Here is a 22,298-nt window from a genome sequence, read left to right on the forward strand (position 1 = left end):
TAGGAGTTCGAGACCAGCGTGACCAACATGGTGAAACACTGTCTCTACAAAAAATATAAAAATTCGCCGGGCAGGGTGGTGCACTCCTGTAATCACAGCTACTCAGGAGGCTCGGGCAAGAGAATCACTTGAACCCAGGAGGTGGAGGTTGCAGTGAGCCGAGATTGTGTCATTGCACTCCAGCCTGGGTGACAGAGCCCGACTCTGTCTCAAAAAATAAATAAATAAATAAGTGTAATGTTTCGGCATTCAAAAAAATTTTGAGATCGCATTGTTTCTTTTTTTTCACATATTTTTAATATGAATGTTTTCATCCCAACTTCGCCATAGCACTTAGCTGACTTCTGCCCCGTTTCTCCCCTTCCACTGGACTCTGTGACACATGGTCTCATCCAGAGATCTATTTTTCATCAGTTATTGTGTTTTTATACTGAAATTTGATTTTTTAATAATTCCAACAAAAAAGTGCAAGGGTCATGGACTCCTGCTCACATGCCTATAAAGTTGCGTTGTGAGTTTCTGAAATACATTTTAAAATACAATTCGTTTAATTATGAAAATGCAGACATAAAATGAATTTGTATCTAGGTTTTAGTCAAGTAAAGTTAGAGTTAAATCAATTAATAAATGGTTAAAATGTCCTATAATATGAAAACCATACCCAGTTGTCTCTTCTTCTAATTTATGATTTTTCTTTCTTATTTGATCCACATTATAGTCCAGTGATGATCTTAACTCAAAAAGTTTTCTGAATTCTTCATGTTTTTCTTCAGGCTTGAAAACAAAGGGTTTAAAATTATTTTTGCAAAATCTAGAGCCCCTCTTTTATCTTAAAAATATTATTTCTCATAAGTTGACGAATAATATGTATTTAGGCAGATATATAAAGTGCGTTTTATAAACCTGATGCCAATAAGGACAGATTTCAAAAATAGTCATTTTCTTAAAACAGCTAAAAATGATTCACACTTTCATCATTATCTTTTCTGAAATTTAAACTGCCAAAAATGTTTGTTAAAAATGAGAATTTTTACACATAAAATACTAAGGGTTAGTAAAAGAAAAAAAATAAAGGTAGCTATATTTACATTTTAGTTTTTAAAGATGCTCTAGAAACATTGTCATTAATAGTTTAAGATATTCCAAGTTAAATTACATCTTATTAAGATGATTTTTAGAAAACTCTTACTAGTTCCCATTACATTTTTGATCCTCATCTATCTTCAGGCTGAGCTAAATACTGTCATCCTCTGTAAGTATTCACCTGTGGGTTTGTCTTTCCATGTCTCTTTACCATTTCTCTTTAAACAAAGTTTATTTTTTCTATAATAAACAAATAATAACTTTTGTCTAGTTTTTGTGGCTTTTCTATTATCCTGTTTCTCCCCTTCCATTGGACTCTATGACACATGGTCTCATCCAGAGATCTACTTTTCATCACTTTGTATACTGAAACTTGAGATAAACCAGTGTATGGCTCTTTAGAGCAAAACCTAGATAACAGACATCTCGGTTGCTTGGCAAACGTCATGTGTAATCCTGAGTTATGAACCTGTCACAATTTAATTAATTGTTCTGCTCTGTATCCGTGCTTTCACACCACTCTAACTGTAAGCCTGCTTCAAGCTAGCCCACCCTCTTTTTGAGGTGTGCATAAAAAAAGTCAAGTGCTGTCTTTGTTCTGGGCCCAGTTTGTCAAAAGTTGAGTCCACTGGATCTGAATACACTCAATAAAGATATCCTCCTGTATACACCTCAAGGTCTGTCTCTGGTCCTCCTGATTCCACAACAGCGCGATCTCCACTCACTGCAACCTCCACCTCTCGGGTTCACGTGATTATCCTGTCTCAGCCTCCCGAGTAGCTGGGATTACAGGTGCCCACCACCTCACCCAGCTAATTGTTTGTATTTTTAGTAGAGATGGGATTTCACTATGTTGGCCAGGCAGGTCTTGAACTCCTGACCTCATGATCCGCCCACCTCGGTCTCTCAAAGTGCTGGGATTACAGGCATGAGCCACCATGCCCGGCTGCTACTCCTCTTTTTAAATTCTCTCAGAACTCCTAAAATCTCCAAAGGTTAACCTGGATTCCCTAATATATATTTCCAACTCTGACCTTTTTACTGAGGCTTCTTCCTTCTAGTACACATATTATAGACAATATTTTCAAACACACACTCATACATTGCTACTTGGTGCAGATTACTTTTGTAGATAGTGAATCTTGTCTATTTTATGTTGATTCTTATTGATGTTACTTTGAATATAGTATTATTTTCTAATCTTGAAGGGGGGCTGTCTCACCCTTAGGATATTGACCAGTATACTTTGTACTTTTTCCTTCTTTTCTTTTCTTTTTTTTCCTTTTTCTTTGGATATTGACCAGTATACTTTGTCCTTCCTTCCTTCCTTTCTTTTCCTTCTCTTTCTTTCTTTCCCTTTTTCTTTCTTTCCTTTCTTTCTTCTTCCTTCCTTCTTTCCTTCCTTCCTTCTCTCTCTTTCTTTCATATCTCTCTCTCTCTTTCTTCTTTTTTTGACCACTATACTTTGTCCTTTTTTTCTTTTTCTTTCTTTTTTGTTGAGATAGAGTCACAGTCTTTTATCCAGGCTGGAGTGCAGTGGTGTCACGTCGGCTCACTGCAACTTCCATCTCCTGGGTTCAAGTGATTCTCCTGCCTCAGCCTCCCAAGTAGCTGGGACTACAGTTGCACACCACTACACCAAGCTAATTTTTGTATTTTCAGTAGAGACAGGGGTTTGCCATGTTGGCCAGGCTGTTCTTGTACTTCTGGCCTCAGGCAATCCACCCACCTCAGTCTCTCAAAGTGTTGGGATTACAGGCATGAGCCATGGCACCCAGCCCTTTTTTTCTTGTATAATGAAAACTTTCCCATGAGAATCAGATTATCAATTGTTTGCCTTTGTTTCCTTCTAAAGAATTTCCTTTTCCATAGAGATATGGCATGATGAACATCTTGTTCTACAGTTTCTTTCTGGGGACACTCAACTATATCATTGGGAAGCTCCAGTCAAGTAGAGATCTCCCTTCTTCCTAATCGAGATTCTTCATCTCAAAATGGTGTCCACCAAATGTCTTATCCAGGTAGTCTCTTGCTTAGGAACTCATGAAATAAGAACCTTCTGGAGAAGTTAGAAGCTATTGACTGAGATGGTTTAAAGCTGTCCCTTATTATATGTTTTACTCCCAAGGCAGACATCACAGTGGCTAATAATTCTATGCCTGATGTCTAAATCAACTCTATGCGAATCTATAAAAAACATTTTATTTATGAGACAGAGTCTTGCTCTGCTACCCAGGCTGGAGTGCGATGGCTTGATTACCGCTCACTGCAGCCTTGATATTCTGAGCTCAAGTGATCCTCCCACCACAGCCTTCCAATGTAGCTGGGATTACAGGCATGCACCACCATGCCTCATCTGTTAAAAAAAATTTTTTTTGGTAGAGTCAGGGTCTCACTTATATTGCTCTGGCTGGTCTCAAATTCCTGGGCTCAAGCACTGTTCTTGCCTTAGCCTCCCAAAGTGCTAGAATTACTGGCATTAACCACCTCACCAACCAGGTGTTCCATGCAATGGTTTGAGAAGCAGTTCTACACAGAAGCCAGAAGGCCTGGGTCTGAATCCCAGCTCTACCAGATACTAGCTGTGTGAACTTGAGAAAATTAATTTTCTGTGTCTCCGGTTCTTTATCTATGAAATGGAGAGAATAATACCATCACTTCACTGGGATGTTGGGAAGATTAAACCGGGGACTGACATGAAGTACTTAGAAGAGTACATGGTGCATGGTGAGCTACAGATAAGATTTGCTTAGAAGCACTTAGAAGAGTCCATGTACATAGTGAACTACAGATAAGATTTGCTATTAGCATGGTAATTTTTACTTTTTTATATCTTGACAATTGTACACGTTAGGCAGGTGGCATTCCAATGGGAGTAGTCTCCTATAGCTGCACTGAATCATTCTTCACACCACTGAAAGTGGCAGCAAATGGGGAGCGCATAATTTATAGCTTACTTTTCTCTCCATATGACTCAGTGGGCAACAGTCATGTACGTAGTACAATGTAAACAGCACCTCCTGGATTGAGTAGTACATAACCGACATGACCAGCAGAGACAGGCTGAGCCACGGAGCTGAAAACCCTGGACTCTATTGCTAAATCAAGGCTTCTGAATCAATTCCCTCCCAGAAGCTGTTGCTGTGGCACTGCTTTCACGAGTACTCTGCTGAGCGCTCGGATTAAGGGGCTGTGCTTTCATCAGACAAGCTGCACCCAGAACTGTTCAGCTGACAAACTGGCAACCATCCAGAAATACAGTTTTGGCTACATAGTGAAGGAAGGCAAATTTAGATTCTTTTTTCATACTGAGAAAAACATGAGCATTTGATTGAACAATTCTCCTTTATTAGACTAATTGGTTTTAATTTCATATTTAATTGCTAAAAATACACTTAGAATAAAAAGACTTACTGTGTTAATGTCTCAAAGAAGAAATAATTGGTATGGTATATTTTGTTCTATGCTAAAAGCTGCCAAGCTAAAATATTTTCAATTTACACAAGGATAGGTGACATGCATGTCAGATATTATTTTCCCTTTAAGCAAATTTATGATGAGACAAAATTATCTTCCATCAAAAATAAAAGCCATGTCAAATTAAGGGCTAAGTTATTCTGCAGACTGGGCAACAAGTGCTGAGATGTAAGGTCAGTGAGAGTAAGAACAGTCAGAGAAAGCTTCATGAAGAGGAAATTGCCTGCCAGGTCTGAATGAATGAGGCTAGATGAGCAGGAACTGAGAAGGCAGGAAGGACAGCATGGGTAAAACTGGGGCTGACATCTGCCCAATTAACGCTAGGATAAAGTCCAATGGCAGAGAAATAAAAACATACATCCATACAATAACCTGTAAATGAATGTTCACAACAGCTGTTTTCATAATAGCCAAAAAGTGGAAACAACCTAAAGGTCCATCAGCTGACGAATGAATGGAAAACTGGTGTAGCCATGAAATAGACTATTATGAGACAATAAGAAGGAATAAACTACTGATACGTGCTACAACATGGATAAAATTCTGAAAACATTCTGCTAAGTGAAAGAGCCAGTCAGAAAGGACTTCATATTGTATGACTCTGTGTATATAAAATATGCAGACCATACACATCTATGGAGACAAAAGTGGACGGTGGTTGCCTATAACTGGGGTAGATGGAGAGACATGGGGTAGGGGTAGGTGGAGAGACATGGAGAGGGGTTGCAGTCATGGCTAAGAGATGTGGGGTTGCTTTTCAGAGTGGCGAAAATGTTCTAGCATTGATTGTGCTGATGATTACACAATGCTGTGAATATACTAACAGACACTGAGTTATACATTTTAAATGGCTGAACTGTCTGACATGTGAATTATCTCTCAGTGAAATTGTTTCAAAAATCTCATGGTAGGATCAAGATAATTTTCTCAGCTCTCTATTTTGGATGTACATGCTCTATCAGATCTGAATATTTTTATGCCATTACAGTATATTTTAAATGAAAGGAAGATGAAGGCAATGCCTAACTTTTCAAGCAGTTTGTGAATTAATCTAAAACGTGTGCATTTCAAAGAACAGTATGATGACCTTTCTGTACAAGTTAACCTAGAATCCATGAAATGAATAGGCACAGCTTCTGTGTCCATTCACAAAAGTGAAGAAATAAGACAACTTTCTGCAATATTCCATTAAACATTCTCCTCTGACTCAATCTGGCTTGCCTCACCAAGACAATAAGGAAATTATCTAAAAATACTGTTTAACAGGAAAAAAGTCAATTTTCTGTGAGGAGTGATTTATCATTCTCAACTTTCCCAAGAGTAAACATTGTAAGAGAAAACATATGCAACTATTTTTCAAAATGTCAGAACAAAAGCCAGAGTTGAAGAAATAAGTACGTTATAAAGATAATAAAATGGTAATAATCAATTATAATGAAATTACAAAAACAGGCTGTCCACTGAAATTAGTATCCTAAACACTTTATATTATTCAACCAGCCACAGATTAATGGTCTACATGTTAAATTCCATACATACTTGACTTCCTACTTGAAATAATTTCTTCTTTGAAGCCCGTGTCTCATCCAAATTAATGTGACAATGTGATGTACCTTCCAGTGGAGATTCTGACATAGAAAATTTGTTAAGGTGATCAGCCAGTTCTTCTTGAAGTCGTCTCACAATCACCTGATAAAATATTTTTGTTACCAATTTTATAAAGTGCCTTATTATTAAATATGTTAATATTTAACTCTAGCATACATGCTTTGAAAATTATTACCACACACACAGATTCACTTTCTTTTCCTCATACGTACACATTCTTCTTTATTACTGAATTCAGTGAGGGGCACAGAAGGTGTTATCTTCCTGCCAAATCATTCTCTTACATGACAGATGGATTCAGCCCGCTATTCATTCACCTTAGACCCTCAACTCAACCTGAGTTCCTCACATATTCAGTCACCTATTGAAATCCTTCCAACAGATTCCTATCTCAGAATAAAAGTAAATTTCCAACGGCCTTCAAGGCCCTAGGTAACATGGCCTCTAACTCCCTCCCTGACCTCAGCTCCTACATCTGTGTCCCATACTCACTTCCATCCCACTCTCCGTTAACTCTGCCACCCCTCATTAGTCTGAAAATGGGGATTCAATGTCAAACTCATAAATCACAGACAGCTACAAGTATCCTTGTATGGGAAAGAGTTATATCTAAATGATAGCCATTGAGACTTAAAATGTAAATTATGAGCTAATTATTCATAAAATATTCACAATAAATTATAAATACCTACCAGTGGGAACATTATATCAAATTTTTTTTTGCTAAAATTTGTGACATTTATTCCAAATTGTGATTTTATAACAAGTAGATGTCTTTAAAATTCTAAGTGGTCAGAAAAATACATAATGTGAGACTGACATATTTTCAGACTTAAGTCACATTGGTATGAATCAAAACAAAGTTATACCAACCAAAATACATAAAAGAGAGAGTCACTAAAGGAAAAGCATCACAAGACACAGCAACAAACTTCACTTCATCTGGGAAATCTAGAATTAAGTGTCAAAGCGGCTCACTTAATTGAATCTTAATTTCAAAATACACATTTCAGGTACAAGCATTTCCATTTACCTGCTTCATTATGGTCTTAGAATGTGGCAACATAAAGACATTAAATTTATTATTTCAGTAGTATAAGACTACCTCCCTTATCAACATTGCTCTGTATCTACTAAAATTTCATTGGTGACATAATGTCTTTACTCAAAGGAAAGCATCTGCCAGTTCTACCTTTTATTTTCTGGAAACAAAGTATGTTTCCAAGCTGATACAGTAAACATATTTTTTTGGTTTTGTATTAAAACAGCTTTGTGGAAATATGATTTTTATTAAAACAGCTTTGTTGAAATACGATTTATAGAATTTATCTGTTTTAACAAACAGTTCAAATATTTTTAGTAAATTTACTATGTCGTGCAACCATCTCTACAATCCAACTTTAGAACATTTTCATCACTCCAGGACAATCCCTCATGCCCATTAGCAGTCACCACCCATTTCCAGCCCCAGCCCTACACAAACATTAATCTTCTTTCTGTTCCTATACATGTATTTCCTGGATGATTCATGTAAATGGAATTATACAGTATGGTAAACACATTTTCATCTATTTATTTTTATATTGAACTAGGTTCAACATACAGCCAGAATGAAATGCTTAAATTTGTTTCCAGAAGGTTAAAAACAGTTTTCTTCATACTTACTTCTCCTTCTGCTTCTTCTTTTTCATACTGAAACAGTTTTTCTTTTAAATAATTATATTCATTCATTAATTCCATATTTTTTTCTTCTGTAAGATCTTCCTTTCCATTCTCAAGACAGTCTTCTTGGATATTAATGACTATCTCTTTATTATTGCCTTCCTTATAAGCATCCTTTAGTTGTTGTTCAAGCAATAGATTTTCAAGTTCTTGATGTATTCTCTCCTCTAAAGAGTTCTGCTTTCCAAAGGATTGACTTTCTTTAGCTTCCTCATTTGGATGCATCTGCTTCATTTCCTTTAATCGATACTGCGCTTGCTTTAGGTCCATCTGTACACTTTCTAAAGCCAGTGTCTTTTCCCTGAGAGCATCTCTTGTCTCATGAAGCTTACCTTTTAAGGTATTGAACTTCACCCGAGCTTTAGAAAGTTGTTTGGTAAGCAACTCATTCTTATCTGTTAATTGAGAAATATTGGAATCCATTTTTTCATGTACAGAAACATCATCTGCTCTCCATAAAACTAGTTCCAGGTCTTTTCTTTCCAAAATTTCATTGTACTCATTTATAGCAGTGGCCAGGCTAGAATGGAGGGATTCAACTTCAACTTCTAGTCTTTCTTTGCTGTGTTTTTCCTTCTCCAATTTTGAATTCATCCTTGTATTCTCAGCTTTCAGTTCATTAAGCTGTTGCGAATACTGGGCCGTTGTTTTTGTTATCATTTCGTCATTGAGTCTTACACTCTTTTCAAAGTTAGCATTCATTTCTGTAATACTTTTAATTTCCTGAATATATTCTTTTTCCTTTCTGAGACTGTCATTTTTTATTGTGTATAATTCCTGTTTGAGCATGGCAATGTCTCTCTTCAACATGTAATTTCCATACATCACATCCTTCTTTCTTCCATAACTTTGAGAATCCTAAATAAAACAAAACAAATTTTTAGCTAGCACTCAACAAAATAACATATCATGGTTATTTCTGAAGTGAAAGAACAACCTGTACATTCATGGAATTAAAAGTTGCTGTAAGTGGATATCAAACTGGAGAAAAAGTTGAAGTAAAACCTTGAACCTTAGCATACATTTCAAAAAGTTCAAAAATTTATTTGATGTCAGGCCGGGCGCGGTGGCTCAAGCCTGTAATCCCAGCACTTTGGGAGGCCGAGATGGGCGGATCACGAGGTCAGGAGATCGAGACCATCCTGGTGAACACGGTGAAACCCCGTCTCTACTAAAAAGTACAAAAAAACTAGCCGGGCGAGGTGGCGGGCGCCTGTAGTCCCAGCTACTCGGGAGGCTGAGGCAGGAGAATGGCGTAAACCCGGGAGGCAGAGCTTGCAGTGAGCTGAGATCCGGCCACTGCACTCCCGCCTGGGCGACAGAGTGAGACTCCGTCTCAAAAAAAAAAAAAAAAAAATTAAATTTATTTGATGTCAATGAATCCATAAAAGTAAACACACACACACACACACACACATACACACACACACACACACACACACACACTCTAGAGAATTTTTAAGAATATCAGAATTGGAAAAACCTTTCTCTGAATTACAACAAACTCAAAGCATAAAGTTAAATGTTAAAAATTTTGACTAAAATCTTGAAAAAAGAAAATTGCATTTATACTCTGATATCTAACCCAGACACCACCCTAGAGCAAGAGCTTTACCTCCACATCTATTTGGACAGATAAAATCTCTCAAAGTTTTAAAAGTTCTGTTTCTCTGATCATATTCTATTGTGATTTGACTCAACATTTTTTAGTCAGTTGTAAGAATTACATTTACTAAATCATAAATCTAGACATTGTACTAAGCACTTCTACATACATACATTGATGAACTTATTTAATCATCACAATCCTTAAAGAAGAGAGGTTAAAAACATAAGCAAGCTGCAGGATTTTCCTCAGGGCTTCTGATTCTACTTCTAGTTCTCCATCAGATCACAGGTACTTCTGTGGTGTAAATGTATCAACACAAAAACAGAGAAACAAAAAGACACAGGCATAAAATGTGTCTTCTGTCTTTGTCACCTGGATTCTCCATGAAATAGCCAGATTGAGAGGATGTGACATGTGGGGCTTCAGAAACAGAAAAGAAGCTTTCCCTTTTCTGCACTAAGCTATTCTTTTCCCCACTGTTTGTTCTCCTTATTTTTTCATTTGGATCCTGGGATACCAAAAAAGTGAAGGTGCTCACTGAAATAGAGGAACCAAAGTTTGCCACAACACAAGGAGCTGAGTGAAACTGCTGAGTTGCTAGTGCAGAATCCTGGAAAATGAGATGTTCCTCAAATTTACATTCACTTACCACAAAAGTTTATAGCTGGAAGATATACAGTATAGTTGTCCACTCTAGCCCCATTATCTACTTGATAAGGGAAGTAAAACCAAGAAATATTAAGTAACTCACTCAACGCTCCTAAGGTGGCATTACCTAGCATTTCGTGGCACCAAAAGGGAAGATACAATTACATGTTGCTGAATTACATAAATTACCAGATAAATGCATTAAATTCATCAAATAAATTAAAGGTGTGACTTTGGCAAAGCAATTTAATGGCTCAGAGGGTGGTGGGAGGCCTCATCTGCTTTTACTTTGAAAGAAAATCTCTAGATTTTTGTCTATCTTTAGAACACAATGTACAGAACTCAGCCTTCTACTACAGAGTCAAATGCTAAATTTTTGGCTGAGGAGTTATGGTACTTATATGATAAAATCATACATCTCAAAACCTACCATATTTTATGAAACAACATCATGTAAAAGTCTGATTCAACAGAAACATTGGAGAGTGATGATTTTTTTAAATATGTGAAAGTATATATATTTGTTTCCAAAATTATTTAAAGTGGCCATGATGGAATTATAAGTTTAAACAGTTTGAGTCAAACAGATAAACCTGCATGCATGAAGCACATTAAACAGACGTCTTTGGCTGGAAATATTTGTTGCAACTCTCAAAGTCAGACACATTTTCATGTCTCTTCTCAGTCATTGCTTCCCTCCCATTGTATTACCATTTTATCATTTAAATAAATGTAATTCATATTAAAATGAATATAGAAAAAAGAATCTAGACATTATTTCTTTAGCAATTTCCCTTATGCTTATCTAGTTCAGAAGGTCACATGGTATATGGTTAAATAATTTTCCCAGCGCATATGCCACTTGGAAGACTCATAGTGAGACTTAAGTTGATCAATGAGCAAAGATTATGGGAATGTTTTCCAGAACTGTCATTTAGATAGCAGCACTAATCTACTTTGACACGTAACTACACATTTAGATAACCCCACTGTAACTATACACATGAGATTTTCTTGAGTAGAGAACCAGAAAGAATCAGATAACTTATAATAAGAGAAGCAGCAAGGGAACCTCTTTCTTTTTATAGTTGAACTTCTTTTCTTCAAAGCCAGGACCTCTACTTGTAACAAGCTCACCTCAAGCTTAAGCCTTTGCATATCTTGCTGTAAGTCTTCTTCTACATATGCTTTTGATGTTCTGTCACTATGTGGTGGAGAATAACTCACATTTTCTAATTCGGGTTTCATGCTTTTATAGATATTAGCAGTGGGACTGTCACATGTGGGTCCCTGAAACACACTTGCCAGTCATCTTCTAAGCTTTAGAAGAGCTTCTAAGTTCCATATGGCTTGTGGAACAAGCGCTGTATTGGTTTTCGGTTTTTGTAAGTGTCTGTAACAGCAGAAATACTGTAGCTTTCTATCCATATTACATGCTTCAATTCTTTGAAGTGAGCAAACCACAAACCAAAATGACTTTTTGCATCTCTAGACTGAGGCCAATGTCTAATGTCTAATTTCCAATCTGTGGTATTTTGGGTTGTATTTTCTTGTCATTTGAATATCAAACTCTTAGTCTTCTTTCATTTCAGCCATAACTACTGGGTTCCTTAATTTTTCAACTTCTGTATCATTACAACAATTCTCTTTCTTCTTCATCTCTGTGAGAAATGGCGACATGTCTGGTTTGTTACAATTTTTACAGTCTGATTTATTTTCATTTGAATAAAGCTTAGAAGACGACTGGCAAGTGTGTTTGAGGGACTCCGAGTGTAAATGCAATGACAAGACCTGAGTGAGATGGGCTCGTTCTGTTCAGGCAATGCCTGGAATACTACAGAGTTAAGACACTCCAGGTGTATCTGCTTCCTCAGGGATATTATCAGGGATATGATTCATCAGATTACGGGGCACTCCCTTTAACTTTGTCCCTCTTTAGGTTTACAACGTAAGAGCTCTTCCTCTGGACAAACAGTAATTTTGGATTTTTCAAAACTTTCAACAATCTTCAGTTGAACTTTTTTGTAATGAATTTTTTTTTTGGGATGGACTTTCACTCTTGTTGCCCAGGCTGGAGTGCAATGGCATGATCTTGGCTCAACACAACCTCTGCCTCCCAGGTTCAAGCGATTCTCCTGCCTCAGCCTCCCGAGTAGCTGGGATTGCAGGCATGTGCCACCACATCTGGCTAATTTTGTATTTTTAGTAGAGACGGGGTTTCTCCACGTTGGTCAGGCTGGTCTCAAACTCTCAACCTCAGGTGATCCGCCCGCCTAGGCCTCCCAAAGTGCTGGCATTACAGGTGTGAGTCTTTGTAATGAATTTTAAAGGAAGTCCTGAATATACAGATGTATCGTCTTTATTACAATTTTTACCCAGTTCTGGTTCTTGAGACTTTTTTTTTTTTTTTGCAGGTGCAAAAGTGAAAATTAATTTGCGTCTTTTGTTTCTCAGATGTCTTTTCTGACAGGGTGCATGTTTAAAAATTAACTCTAGTCTCAATTAAGTATGAACAAAGAAAAAATAGAAAATAATTAAAATTGAACTGTGAAACTTAATCTATGTTTTACTACCCCTAAGTTACTGGATTATAACTAAGAAGTAAAAAATAATTTGCCTTGGCTTAATATAGGAGAAAAACATGAGTCAGGAAGCTTAACTCTGTTTGTTTGGAGTAAACTTAATTCATTATGAATTAAATCTGACAGAAATGGGTTCATAGATGATATGTAGTATTCTATAGGCTTTCTCTCTTCAAAGGATTTTTACCTCAGCATACCCTAAATAGTGAACCCCTACAGTGAATTAATATCTCTGAGGATTAACTAAAGAGTTGGCAAATGCTAAATTATTAGAAGCCAAAATGAATACCAATCAGAAAGACAAGAAAATTTTTAGATTCTACTTCAAATATTGTACTGTAATATGACAGTGTTATCTAGAAAGTTATCTGCTTATATCCAGGTCTAATATATTCTAAGCTCCACTAGTGACAGTGGGTTAAAAAATTTTAATAGCATTTTCTATTTATGTTAAAACAAGAAAGTTATTGTTTGTACTCTGACACCAAAGTCCCTTTCTGGAAGGCATGATTCTCTCAATAGGCAGTTGGGCTGATTTTATGACCCCATCCTCTCCCTGAACATAGACACCAAAGGCAACCAGAAACCAAAAAACAGACGAAGTCTTTAACCTCAGCACTGGTGACCAGCAACATAAAACTGCAAAGTTCGAACCACTGGGAACCACTCCTTTAACATGAGGTGAACTCAGGGGCCATCACTGTCCAATTGTTCATAATTTCTCTTGCTTAGTAATACAACTCCATTTCTGATGTTACCTTCTTTATCATGAAGAAGGTTATAAAAATAAAAGAGCAAAGCGACTTCTGGAAATTTCTGGCCTCAATTCCAAGGGTACAGATAGCTATGAGTTACTACAGACTGTAAGAATATTTTAAATTTTATAACTGGCTAAAATGTTTTAAAATTCAATATGAAATTACGATCTGTTGGATTCTAAAAGGATAGCCTATAAGGTCACTTCATTTGGACTATGCTATGGTATTAAAGAAAAACAAACAAACAAACCAATAGTAAACCAGAAATTTAAATTGCTATATACCTGTGGCTGTTTATTTCCACTTCTTTCAAGCCTTTCTTGCTTTTCCTCTGAAGCCACTTTTAAGTTGTGTTCTGCTGACAAATCCATATGTTCAGTTAAAATGAATGACTTAGAATAAAGACTATAATCTTTATTAAAATGGATACAAAATAACATACTTTTATTTTATAAATTGAGAGTTTAAATGAAGCTAAATGTTTATTGGAATATTTACATTTTTAAGAAGCACTTCTAATTACCTAAAACTTTAACAAACCACTTGGGGAGACACTAGATATCAGCAGGTTCAAGACATGCAAAAGTCTCAGGGTCACCCACAAATTATTCCACCCAATGTAAATAAACAAAACTGCTGGAAACAAAACAAAATTTAAAAATACAGTGAAAACATAAAGTAACACTTTACCATTCTCTACTTCATAATAGTATCTTTTAAACAACATGCTAAGTTGTTATTTACTAATAATTTGCAAAATTTTTGTTACTGTTACACCTTTATAATGTACACCCTGTTTTTTACATCTGAAATGTTTTCCTCTACTATTCTGATAAATGTATTTTTGTGTTGTAAGACTCAGAATGTAGGCTGGGCACAGTAGCTCACGCCTGTAATCCCATCACTTTGGAAGGTCCAGGTGGGATAACTGCTTAAAGCCAGGAGTTTAAGGCCAGTCTGGAGACCATAGTGAAATCCTGACTCTACAGAAAATTTGCCAGGTATGGTGGTGTGTGCCTGTAGTCCCAGCTACTCAAGAGGTTGAGGCAAGAGGATCCCTTAAGCCCAGGAGTTTCAGTTTGCAGTGAGTCTCGATCATGCCACTGCACTCATACACAGATGACACAGTAAGAACTTGTTTCCAAAAACAGAAAAAGAAAAAAGGAAAAAAGGCTCAAAATGCTATGTGAAGTCCTCCTTGAATCTGGCTATCATTCTCCACATACACAGGCTCTCCGTCCTTGGGGCTCCCTTAGTCCATTTTTCTAGTGTCCATTTTTCTAGTGTCACTTCACCATCTGAACTGCGCATCATGTTTTTGCACGTCTATCCCCTTTGTTGCTAGACTGTAGCAATCATCTTTGTATAAGGTCTTTATTTTACTAAATGTTTAATTGAGTTCCTGCTAAGTGGTAGGCACTGGGGTTTAAAGAATGAGAATAAAAGCTGTCAGGGATGGTTTTTCTAGAGATCATGCATGGGCTGAGACTTAGACAGTGAGGTTCACCAGATTAAAAGAGGCAGAGGGCAGGAAAGATAGTACATGCCAGGCAGTGGCAAGAGAGGGAGAGAAGTCTCCCAGAGTGTACGTATTTGTCTACATGAGAGGGACGGTGACGGGGGCATCACCAGCAGCTCAGTAATGCCAGAAAAAGAGGCAGACAGAGAAAGGGCTGCAGATGGAGATTTGGGCAGAAGCCAGTTTCTGAAAGCCTTATATAAACCAACTATTACTGTTGTTTCTTAAATTTATAAAAAAAGCAAAACAAATTAGAAACGCATAATTCCAAGAAAAAGACCAACATTTTACTTTATTGTATCTTATCCTATTTGACTTGATTTTTCTTAGAGATGGGGTCTCACTCTGCCACCTAGGCTACAGTGTAAGGTTGCTATCATAACTAACTGCAGGATCAAACTTCTAGGCTCAAGTAATTTTCCTGCTTTAGCCTCCCAAGTAACTGAGATCACAGGGGCAGAACACCACACCCAACTACAGATTTTTAAAAAATAGACACAAGATTTGGCAATGTTGCCCAGGCTGCTGGACCTCCTAGCCTCAAGGGATGCTTCTATCTCAGCCTCCAACACTGCCAAGATCACAGGCAGGAGCCACCATCCCTGGCAACACCAATATTTTCAAATGAATAAACTGGAGCTCCACCGTTTTATTTTATAATGGATGGGTGAAAACCTTGTAATAGACTCATGGACTCCATGGATTTGTGACAAGGAAACTACAGCATTAACTACGGCTGAAGCTTCCCTTGTCTCCCCGTCTCTTCACATGGTTAAGAGCAGAGACACTCAAGTGTCTTACCTTTTGCAACTTCTTTTCCTTTTTTCAAATTTGCAGGCTTCACAGCTGCTGTTTCTGCCAAACATGCAAGCTTGTTAGCTATTCCTTCTAGAAAACATCATCCCTCTGCCTCCTTACCTGGCAAAGTTTCACTCACTCTGCATGCTTCCCCTAAATCCTACCCATTTTTTTAGAAGCTTGCAGTCATCACCACAAATTTAAAAGTGCATGGCATCTAATGAACATAATAAATTTCTAGTAAATAATAACTATATGCTCCCAGGTGACACCTATCCTCCATCTACCCTCTACAAAATGGGTCAGCACACTGCAGACCACACGCCAAATCCTGCCTACCATAAGTTTTTTCTCAGTAAAGTTTTATGAGAGTACAGTCATGCCTATTCACTGACATGCTGCCTATGACTGCTTTCACACTACAATGGCAGGGTTGAGTAGCTACGACAGAGATCACATGGCCTTCAGCTGCTTAAATCGTTCTTGAAAGAGAGAGAGAGAGAGAAAGAGAGACCACATGGCCTAAAATATTTCCTATTTGGCCCTTTACAGAAAAAGTTTGCCAATCCCTGCTTTATACCCTGAACAGAATGCCCTAATTCTCAAATTGAATCTAATGCCTCCCCTGCTCACAATTTTCCAATGAATTTCTAGAGCAAACACTGCTGGCTCCCTAACCAAGAGCAGTTCCTTGTTGTTTCTTGCTGGAGAATCACAAATCTATTTGGATATTTATTATCTCAATACTCCTCTCCAGCTTCAAAAGGTAAGTGATTATTCAAAGCTAATCACATAACCACATTTGCTTTCTCAGTGCCTGGTTTAGGAATGAGTATGTGGTGTGACCCAGCTAATAAAATTTTACAAAAAGGGCTGAGCACGGTGGCTCATGCCTGTAACCCCAGCACTTTGGGTGGCCGAGACAGGCGGATCACAAGGTCAAGAGACCGAGACCATCCTGGACAACAAGGTGAAACCCCGTCTCTACTAAACATAGAAAAATTACCTGGGCTTGGTCGCATGTGCCTGTTGTCCCAGCTCCTCGGGAGGCTGAGGCAGGAGAATTGCTTGAACCCGGGAGGCAGAGGCTGCAGTGAGCCGAGATCGTGCCACTGGACTCCAGACTGGCGACAGAGAGAGACTACATCCCCCCCCAAAAAAAAAAAATTACAAAAAGTCCCCTGCAAGGTTCTGAGTTTTCTCCCAATTTAAAAGACACATGTGAAGAAAAGCAGCCCTTCCAGCCTTTAGATACTGTCTTGTGAGAACATGATGTTTGGAGCTGTTGCTAAGTAGCCAACCATGAAAGGAGACATGAACAAGACACTGTCAACAGCATAGCTGAAAGAGGAACATGTGGGATCCAATAATATCACCGGACAACCAAAACAAGCCTGGTTCTTATGGTTTGGCCACTGTTATGTCCTCTAGTATCTGCAGCCAAAAGCATTCTACCTCAGAAGTTTCCCCTGGCCTACAGGATAAGATCTACTCAGTTCTATACTATTAAAAGTCTTTTACTGGACTTGTTTCTAGACACAGGTAAACCAACAACAAACTCTCTCCTAAGCCTGCCTTCACTGACACACACTGAACACGATAAATACGTAATAAATAATAACTGTGAGCTGTTTTCACCTCATTACCAAGCTCTCCATATGTATTTTTTTGCACTAGTAAATTTGAACTGCTCATAAACTCTACAAAGTTCACTCAGGTGTCCTATCTTTTGAACTTGCTCCTCGTGTTTTAAAACTTTCATTCCTCGTGGCTGCTGCTTCTGTCAAACATGCAAGCTTGTTAGATACTCCTTCTGCCAAGCATCATCCCTCTGCCTCCTTACCTGGCAAAGTTCCACCCACTCTGCACACTTACCCTAAATCCTACCCACATTTTAGAAGCTTGCATTCATTACCACAAACATAAACGTGCTTGGCACGTACTGAACATGATACATATATAATAAATAATAACTATAAGCTCCCAGGTGACATTGGACACACAGTAAGCACTATTTAAGGTGGTAAATAAATAACAGTGGTAATAACAATCTCCTAACTGTATTTTTTAAATGTATTTTTTAACATTGGAAAAATGCTTAGTCTATAAAAGATAAATGATAGTTATTTTTTAAGTGGACAAGTATATGAATTAAAATATTTTTCTTAAAAAGTCTGTTAAAAAACACAAAAATTAAATAGTTATCTATATTCTAATATTCTATTATGAGCACCTTAAAGACAAAAACTACGTCAATTCCATCTTTGTCTCGTGCATTTGCCAAACCTAACTTATAGAAGTGGTTTGATAAATATATACTAAATTAACGGTGTCTTTATACAGTTCAGACTGTACAACACATTAGGTGTTATACTTTTGTTATTGTGAACCATTTTTATAATTTTATTATAATTTAAAAAAATTTTTTGAGCCTAGAGTTTGGTTATTGGAATATTTATTATGATCATCTCTTGCCTAATGGTTACCAGAGTTTTTTTTTTGTTTTTTGAGATGGAATCTTGCTCAGTCACCCAGGCTGGAGTGCAGTGGCACGTTCTCAGCTCACTGCAATCTCCACCTCCAAGGTTCAAACAATTCTCCTGCCTCAGCGTCCCAAGTAGTTGGGAATATGGGTGCCCACCCCCATGCCTGGTTACTTTTTGTACTTTTAGTAGAGATAGGGTTTCACCATGTTGGCCAGGCTGGTCTCAAACTCCTGACCTCAAGTGATCTGCCTTCCTTGGCCTCCCAAGTGCTGGGATTACATGCATGAGCCACCACGCCCAGCCTGGTAACAGATTATCTTGTCCCAACAAAATTACTATTATTATAATTATCCAGCATATAAAAAAACACAGCTTGTTCTAAGAAGTGAATATATCTCATGAGGTTCCAACTTATGGTGAATAAATTAAAAGTAGACCTTGTTTGTATAAGAATATGTAACATAATTTCTGCTTCTCGGGAAGGGATTACTTTTCTGTCTTCTGCATTCAGTAGGTATCTTCAGAAATAATCTCCTATTTGTATGGGTGCACAATGGCTCAGTTTTATGGTTCTTATTGCCATTTGTTTATGGTATCAGAAAGGGATTGTTGAATTCCCAGTTCTAAAGACAGTTACTTTCTTAGTGACACAGATTCCTGTGTAATACACTTGACCCTGAACAATAAGAGTTTGAACTGCAGGGGTCTACTTATATGCAGATTTTTCTTCTGCTTCTGCAACCAAGAGACAGCAAAACCAACCATTTTCTTCCTCCTCAGCCTAATCAACCTGAAGATGATGAAGATGAAGACCTTTGGGAGGATTCACTTATGTTTATGAATAGTAGGTATGTTTTTTTCTTTTCTATGATTTTCTTTGTAACAGCTTCATTTCTCTAGCTTATTTTATTCTAAAAGCATAGTATATAATAATGCAACACATACCAACTATGTGTTCATCGACTGTTTATGTTATCAGTAAAGTTTCCAGTCAATGGTAGGCTATTAGTAGTTATGTTTGGAAGGAGTCAAAGTTATACTCAGATTTTCAACTGCACAGGGATCAGAGTCCCTAACTCCCACAACATTCAAGAATCAACTGTAATTAACATTTATTTACTAAATATAAACCATTTACTATAAAAGTTAAATAGAAGATCCATTTGCATAACAAGTGCAATTTGTAACAATGTAATTATAGAGGAAAATGCAACATGTTAACTTAAAAATCTAATTTCTTATTTATATTAACACAAAAATATAATGTAGAATTTCAGGGATCATAAACGAATTTTTTTCAGAGAATACTGTTTGAGATTGAGAACTAACTTCTTAAATAACTGAATTCTAAACTAAAGAAATTAAATTTAAAAAATTAATTTATACATAAATATACATATTTTAAACTGCTCTTTTATGATTAAAAATACGTAATCTTACTTTTTTTGGTTTTTTTCGGAGATAGAGTCTCGCTCTTTCATCCAGGCTAGAGTGCAGTGGTGCCATCTCAGCTCACTGCAACCTCCACTTCCTGGGTTCAAGTGATTCTCCTGCCTCAGCCTCCCAAGTAGCTGGGATTACAGGCGCCCGCCACCATGCCCAGCTAATTTTCGTATTTTTAGTAGAGATGGGGTTTCACCATGTTAGCCAGGCTGGTCTCAAAATCCTGACCTCAGGTGATCCACCCGCCTTGGCCTCCCAAAGAGCTGGGATTACATGTTTGAGCCACCACGCCTGGCCTGTAATTTTGCTTTTTAAAATCAGTAAGACCACCAAGAGAAATGAGAAATTTACTATCAGAAGTCTTACCTTGATTGTCATTTCGAAGATGATTTTTAAGTATCTTATTTTTATGTTCCAAAATTTGTTGTTGAATGCTATGCATAATAAATGTAATAAATAAAATTAGTATTTTAATAGTGATATGAAAAATATTTACCAAACATATTAAATTCTTAAAGCATTTCAGACAATATCAGAGCTAATATCAGAACTCTAATGTCCAATACACTTTAAAATTTTAAGCTGTATAAACTTATTAAGCTTCTAATTAAAGAAGAAAAACAGGAAGTACTCATAAACTGAGAAAAACATAGCTCAGTAAGTTAATTCTAATTAGCTTAACAGCCTGGAAACCGTCCTGCACTCAGAGTAAGTCCTCGCTCTGTGACCAATAGGTATTTTGTTTTCAGACCAGTTGCTTCTCTTAGGCTCCACGGCTTCTTCTAAAAAACAAAGATTTTACTACTTGACTTCACTAGGTTGTTAGGAGGATGTAATGAGGTAAAATGTTTAAATGTTCAGAGAAATAGTAAAGCAATGGAAAAATTTATTCTTGAGCTGCATTGCTGGAACAATTTTGGAATCTCAAATAAAACCTGATGGGTGTTTTTTCATAGGTTCTAATATTTGAATGTCACAGTTTTCAGAGAATATTATTAAGTGCTAATTTTGGTTATTAGTTCTATTCATTGTGGCTTATAGTTCAGAGCATTTTAGCTAGCTCATAACTTATAACTAAATTTATATATAAATATATTATTGTCTCATTAAAACATATAACCTAATTGTCCCCTATTACTGAGCTCATCAATCACACCAAGGGCAGAAAACTAATAGATGTCAAAACCTGGCTGGGACAACTACCATTCCTTCTCTACCTCCTCAAACTCAGAGCCAGCAGGTCTGTGTCAGAGGCTGCATCTTCTGGGTCCTCTCCGACTGACACACAAGACAAAGCCTTTCTTGTATTGTTTTTCAGTTCCATGAAAGAGATGCAAGTTGATGTTTCTTCTCCGACTGACACACAAGACAAAGCCTTTCTTGTATTGTTTTTCAGTTCCATGAAAGAGATGCAAGTTGATGTTTCTTCATTTCCAAGTCATGTACTAACAACATATTTGCATGTAACATCCCTTATGCCACTCAGCTCTGTTCTCATTTCACAGATCACCTTACATGAATACTTCTATAATGATCATAATAACAATTTCCATATTGGGTGACTCCTGTTTTGGTTTGACTCACATTATTTCCTTGAAGCTAGTTAACAAAGAGTCAAATGACCTTCTGGGGACCATGCAACATGTGGAATGCTTTCTGAATTTGTGTGCCATCCTTAGGCAGCAGGCATGCTTATCTGTTCTGTAATGATCCAATTTTAGAATATGTGCTGCTGAAACAAGTATAAAGCCCTGTTTTATACACGGATACTCAAAAGTCATGGATGAGGCTTAGCTCTGTTAAATCTAAATTACCTACTTTAGATACAGAGAATTCTGTTGAATGACTTCCTGTGAGGTAGAATTTTAAAATATTTTAAAAATTTGAGGTGGAGATGCAAAGAGCCTGACAGGTTTTCATTATTATGGAAACACATTACTTGAGGGGCCAACTCCAAGTTGGTGCTCATTACTCTATTGAAGGATAATGTGGAACATTCTGCTATCTAACAAAAGGCTACACGGGACAGAAAAAAGGCTCAAGGTACAGATGTGACAACAAAAGGCAAAGGGACCTCTGCTCTCTTCCTGCAATGTTATTTGAACATCCCTGACTGTTGAGTACAATCCAACTAATATTTGCTAGAGAAAAGATGGACATTGGTCTCAAAGGATAACATACCATGAAGGTATAGGCTAGGCCAAGCTAAGACGTGGGCTACAAATAAGGTTTTTAGTATTAGGGAGAAGGTCAATTTACTCACTACGTGTGTGGGTAAAGCTAGGAGGCCTTTCTGCCAGAGCAGGGTGCTGGGAACAATGGCTGAGCCTATCTATGTACATGAACTAAAAAACACTGTAGCTGTGGACACTGTGTATGAGTCACCATGAAGAGAGAGGGATCTGAATCAGTAAGGGCATACTGGTGGCAAAAGTCAATCATTACCAGATTGCAGGACCAGTTACAATGGCAGCAATACAGGAAGTGAATCAATGGAAACAACAGAATGACTAGAACGGCCTTTTCCCCCCTTCTTCTGACTTGTAAAGCAAGATTGTCTTCCTT

The 22,298-nt window shown here is 37.2% G+C and overlaps 1 protein-coding gene and 1 non-coding gene across 26 annotated transcripts in view; both read right to left on the reverse strand.

The window, feature by feature from the left end:
- LOC102119531 (ankyrin repeat domain-containing protein 18A) overlaps positions 1-22,298 on the reverse strand; it is an 81,849-nt gene that overhangs the window by 47,980 nt on the left and 11,571 nt on the right. For 8 of the 25 annotated variants that reach the window (XR_012424931.1, XR_012424929.1, XM_045372927.3 and 5 more), the window contains 7 exons: positions 20,100-20,167; positions 16,811-16,945; positions 15,808-15,861; positions 13,772-13,845; positions 7,834-8,748; positions 6,100-6,249; positions 662-774 (listed from right to left, as the gene is read on the reverse strand). Coding sequence is in view for 20 of the 25 variants with exons in the window: in XM_045372927.3 (XP_045228862.2) it covers positions 662-774; positions 6,100-6,249; positions 7,834-8,748; positions 13,772-13,845; positions 15,808-15,861; positions 16,811-16,945; positions 20,100-20,167 (1,509 nt within the window). In the remaining 5 variants the exon portion in view is untranslated. The remainder of the gene's footprint in view (positions 1-661; positions 775-6,099; positions 6,250-7,833; positions 8,749-13,771; positions 13,846-15,807; positions 15,862-16,810; positions 16,946-20,099; positions 20,168-22,298) is intronic. The other 17 variants (XM_074017942.1, XM_074017933.1, XM_074017928.1 and 14 more) reach the window with 7 other exon arrangements.
- Positions 21,372-21,474, reverse strand: LOC123569243 (U6 spliceosomal RNA). The gene has a single exon (XR_006692890.2). It is a non-coding gene; the product is annotated as a U6 spliceosomal RNA (small nuclear RNA).

The sequence above is a fragment of the Macaca fascicularis genome, chromosome 15, assembly GCF_037993035.2.
Source record: "Macaca fascicularis isolate 582-1 chromosome 15, T2T-MFA8v1.1".
Classification (NCBI taxonomy): domain Eukaryota; kingdom Metazoa; phylum Chordata; class Mammalia; order Primates; family Cercopithecidae; genus Macaca; species Macaca fascicularis.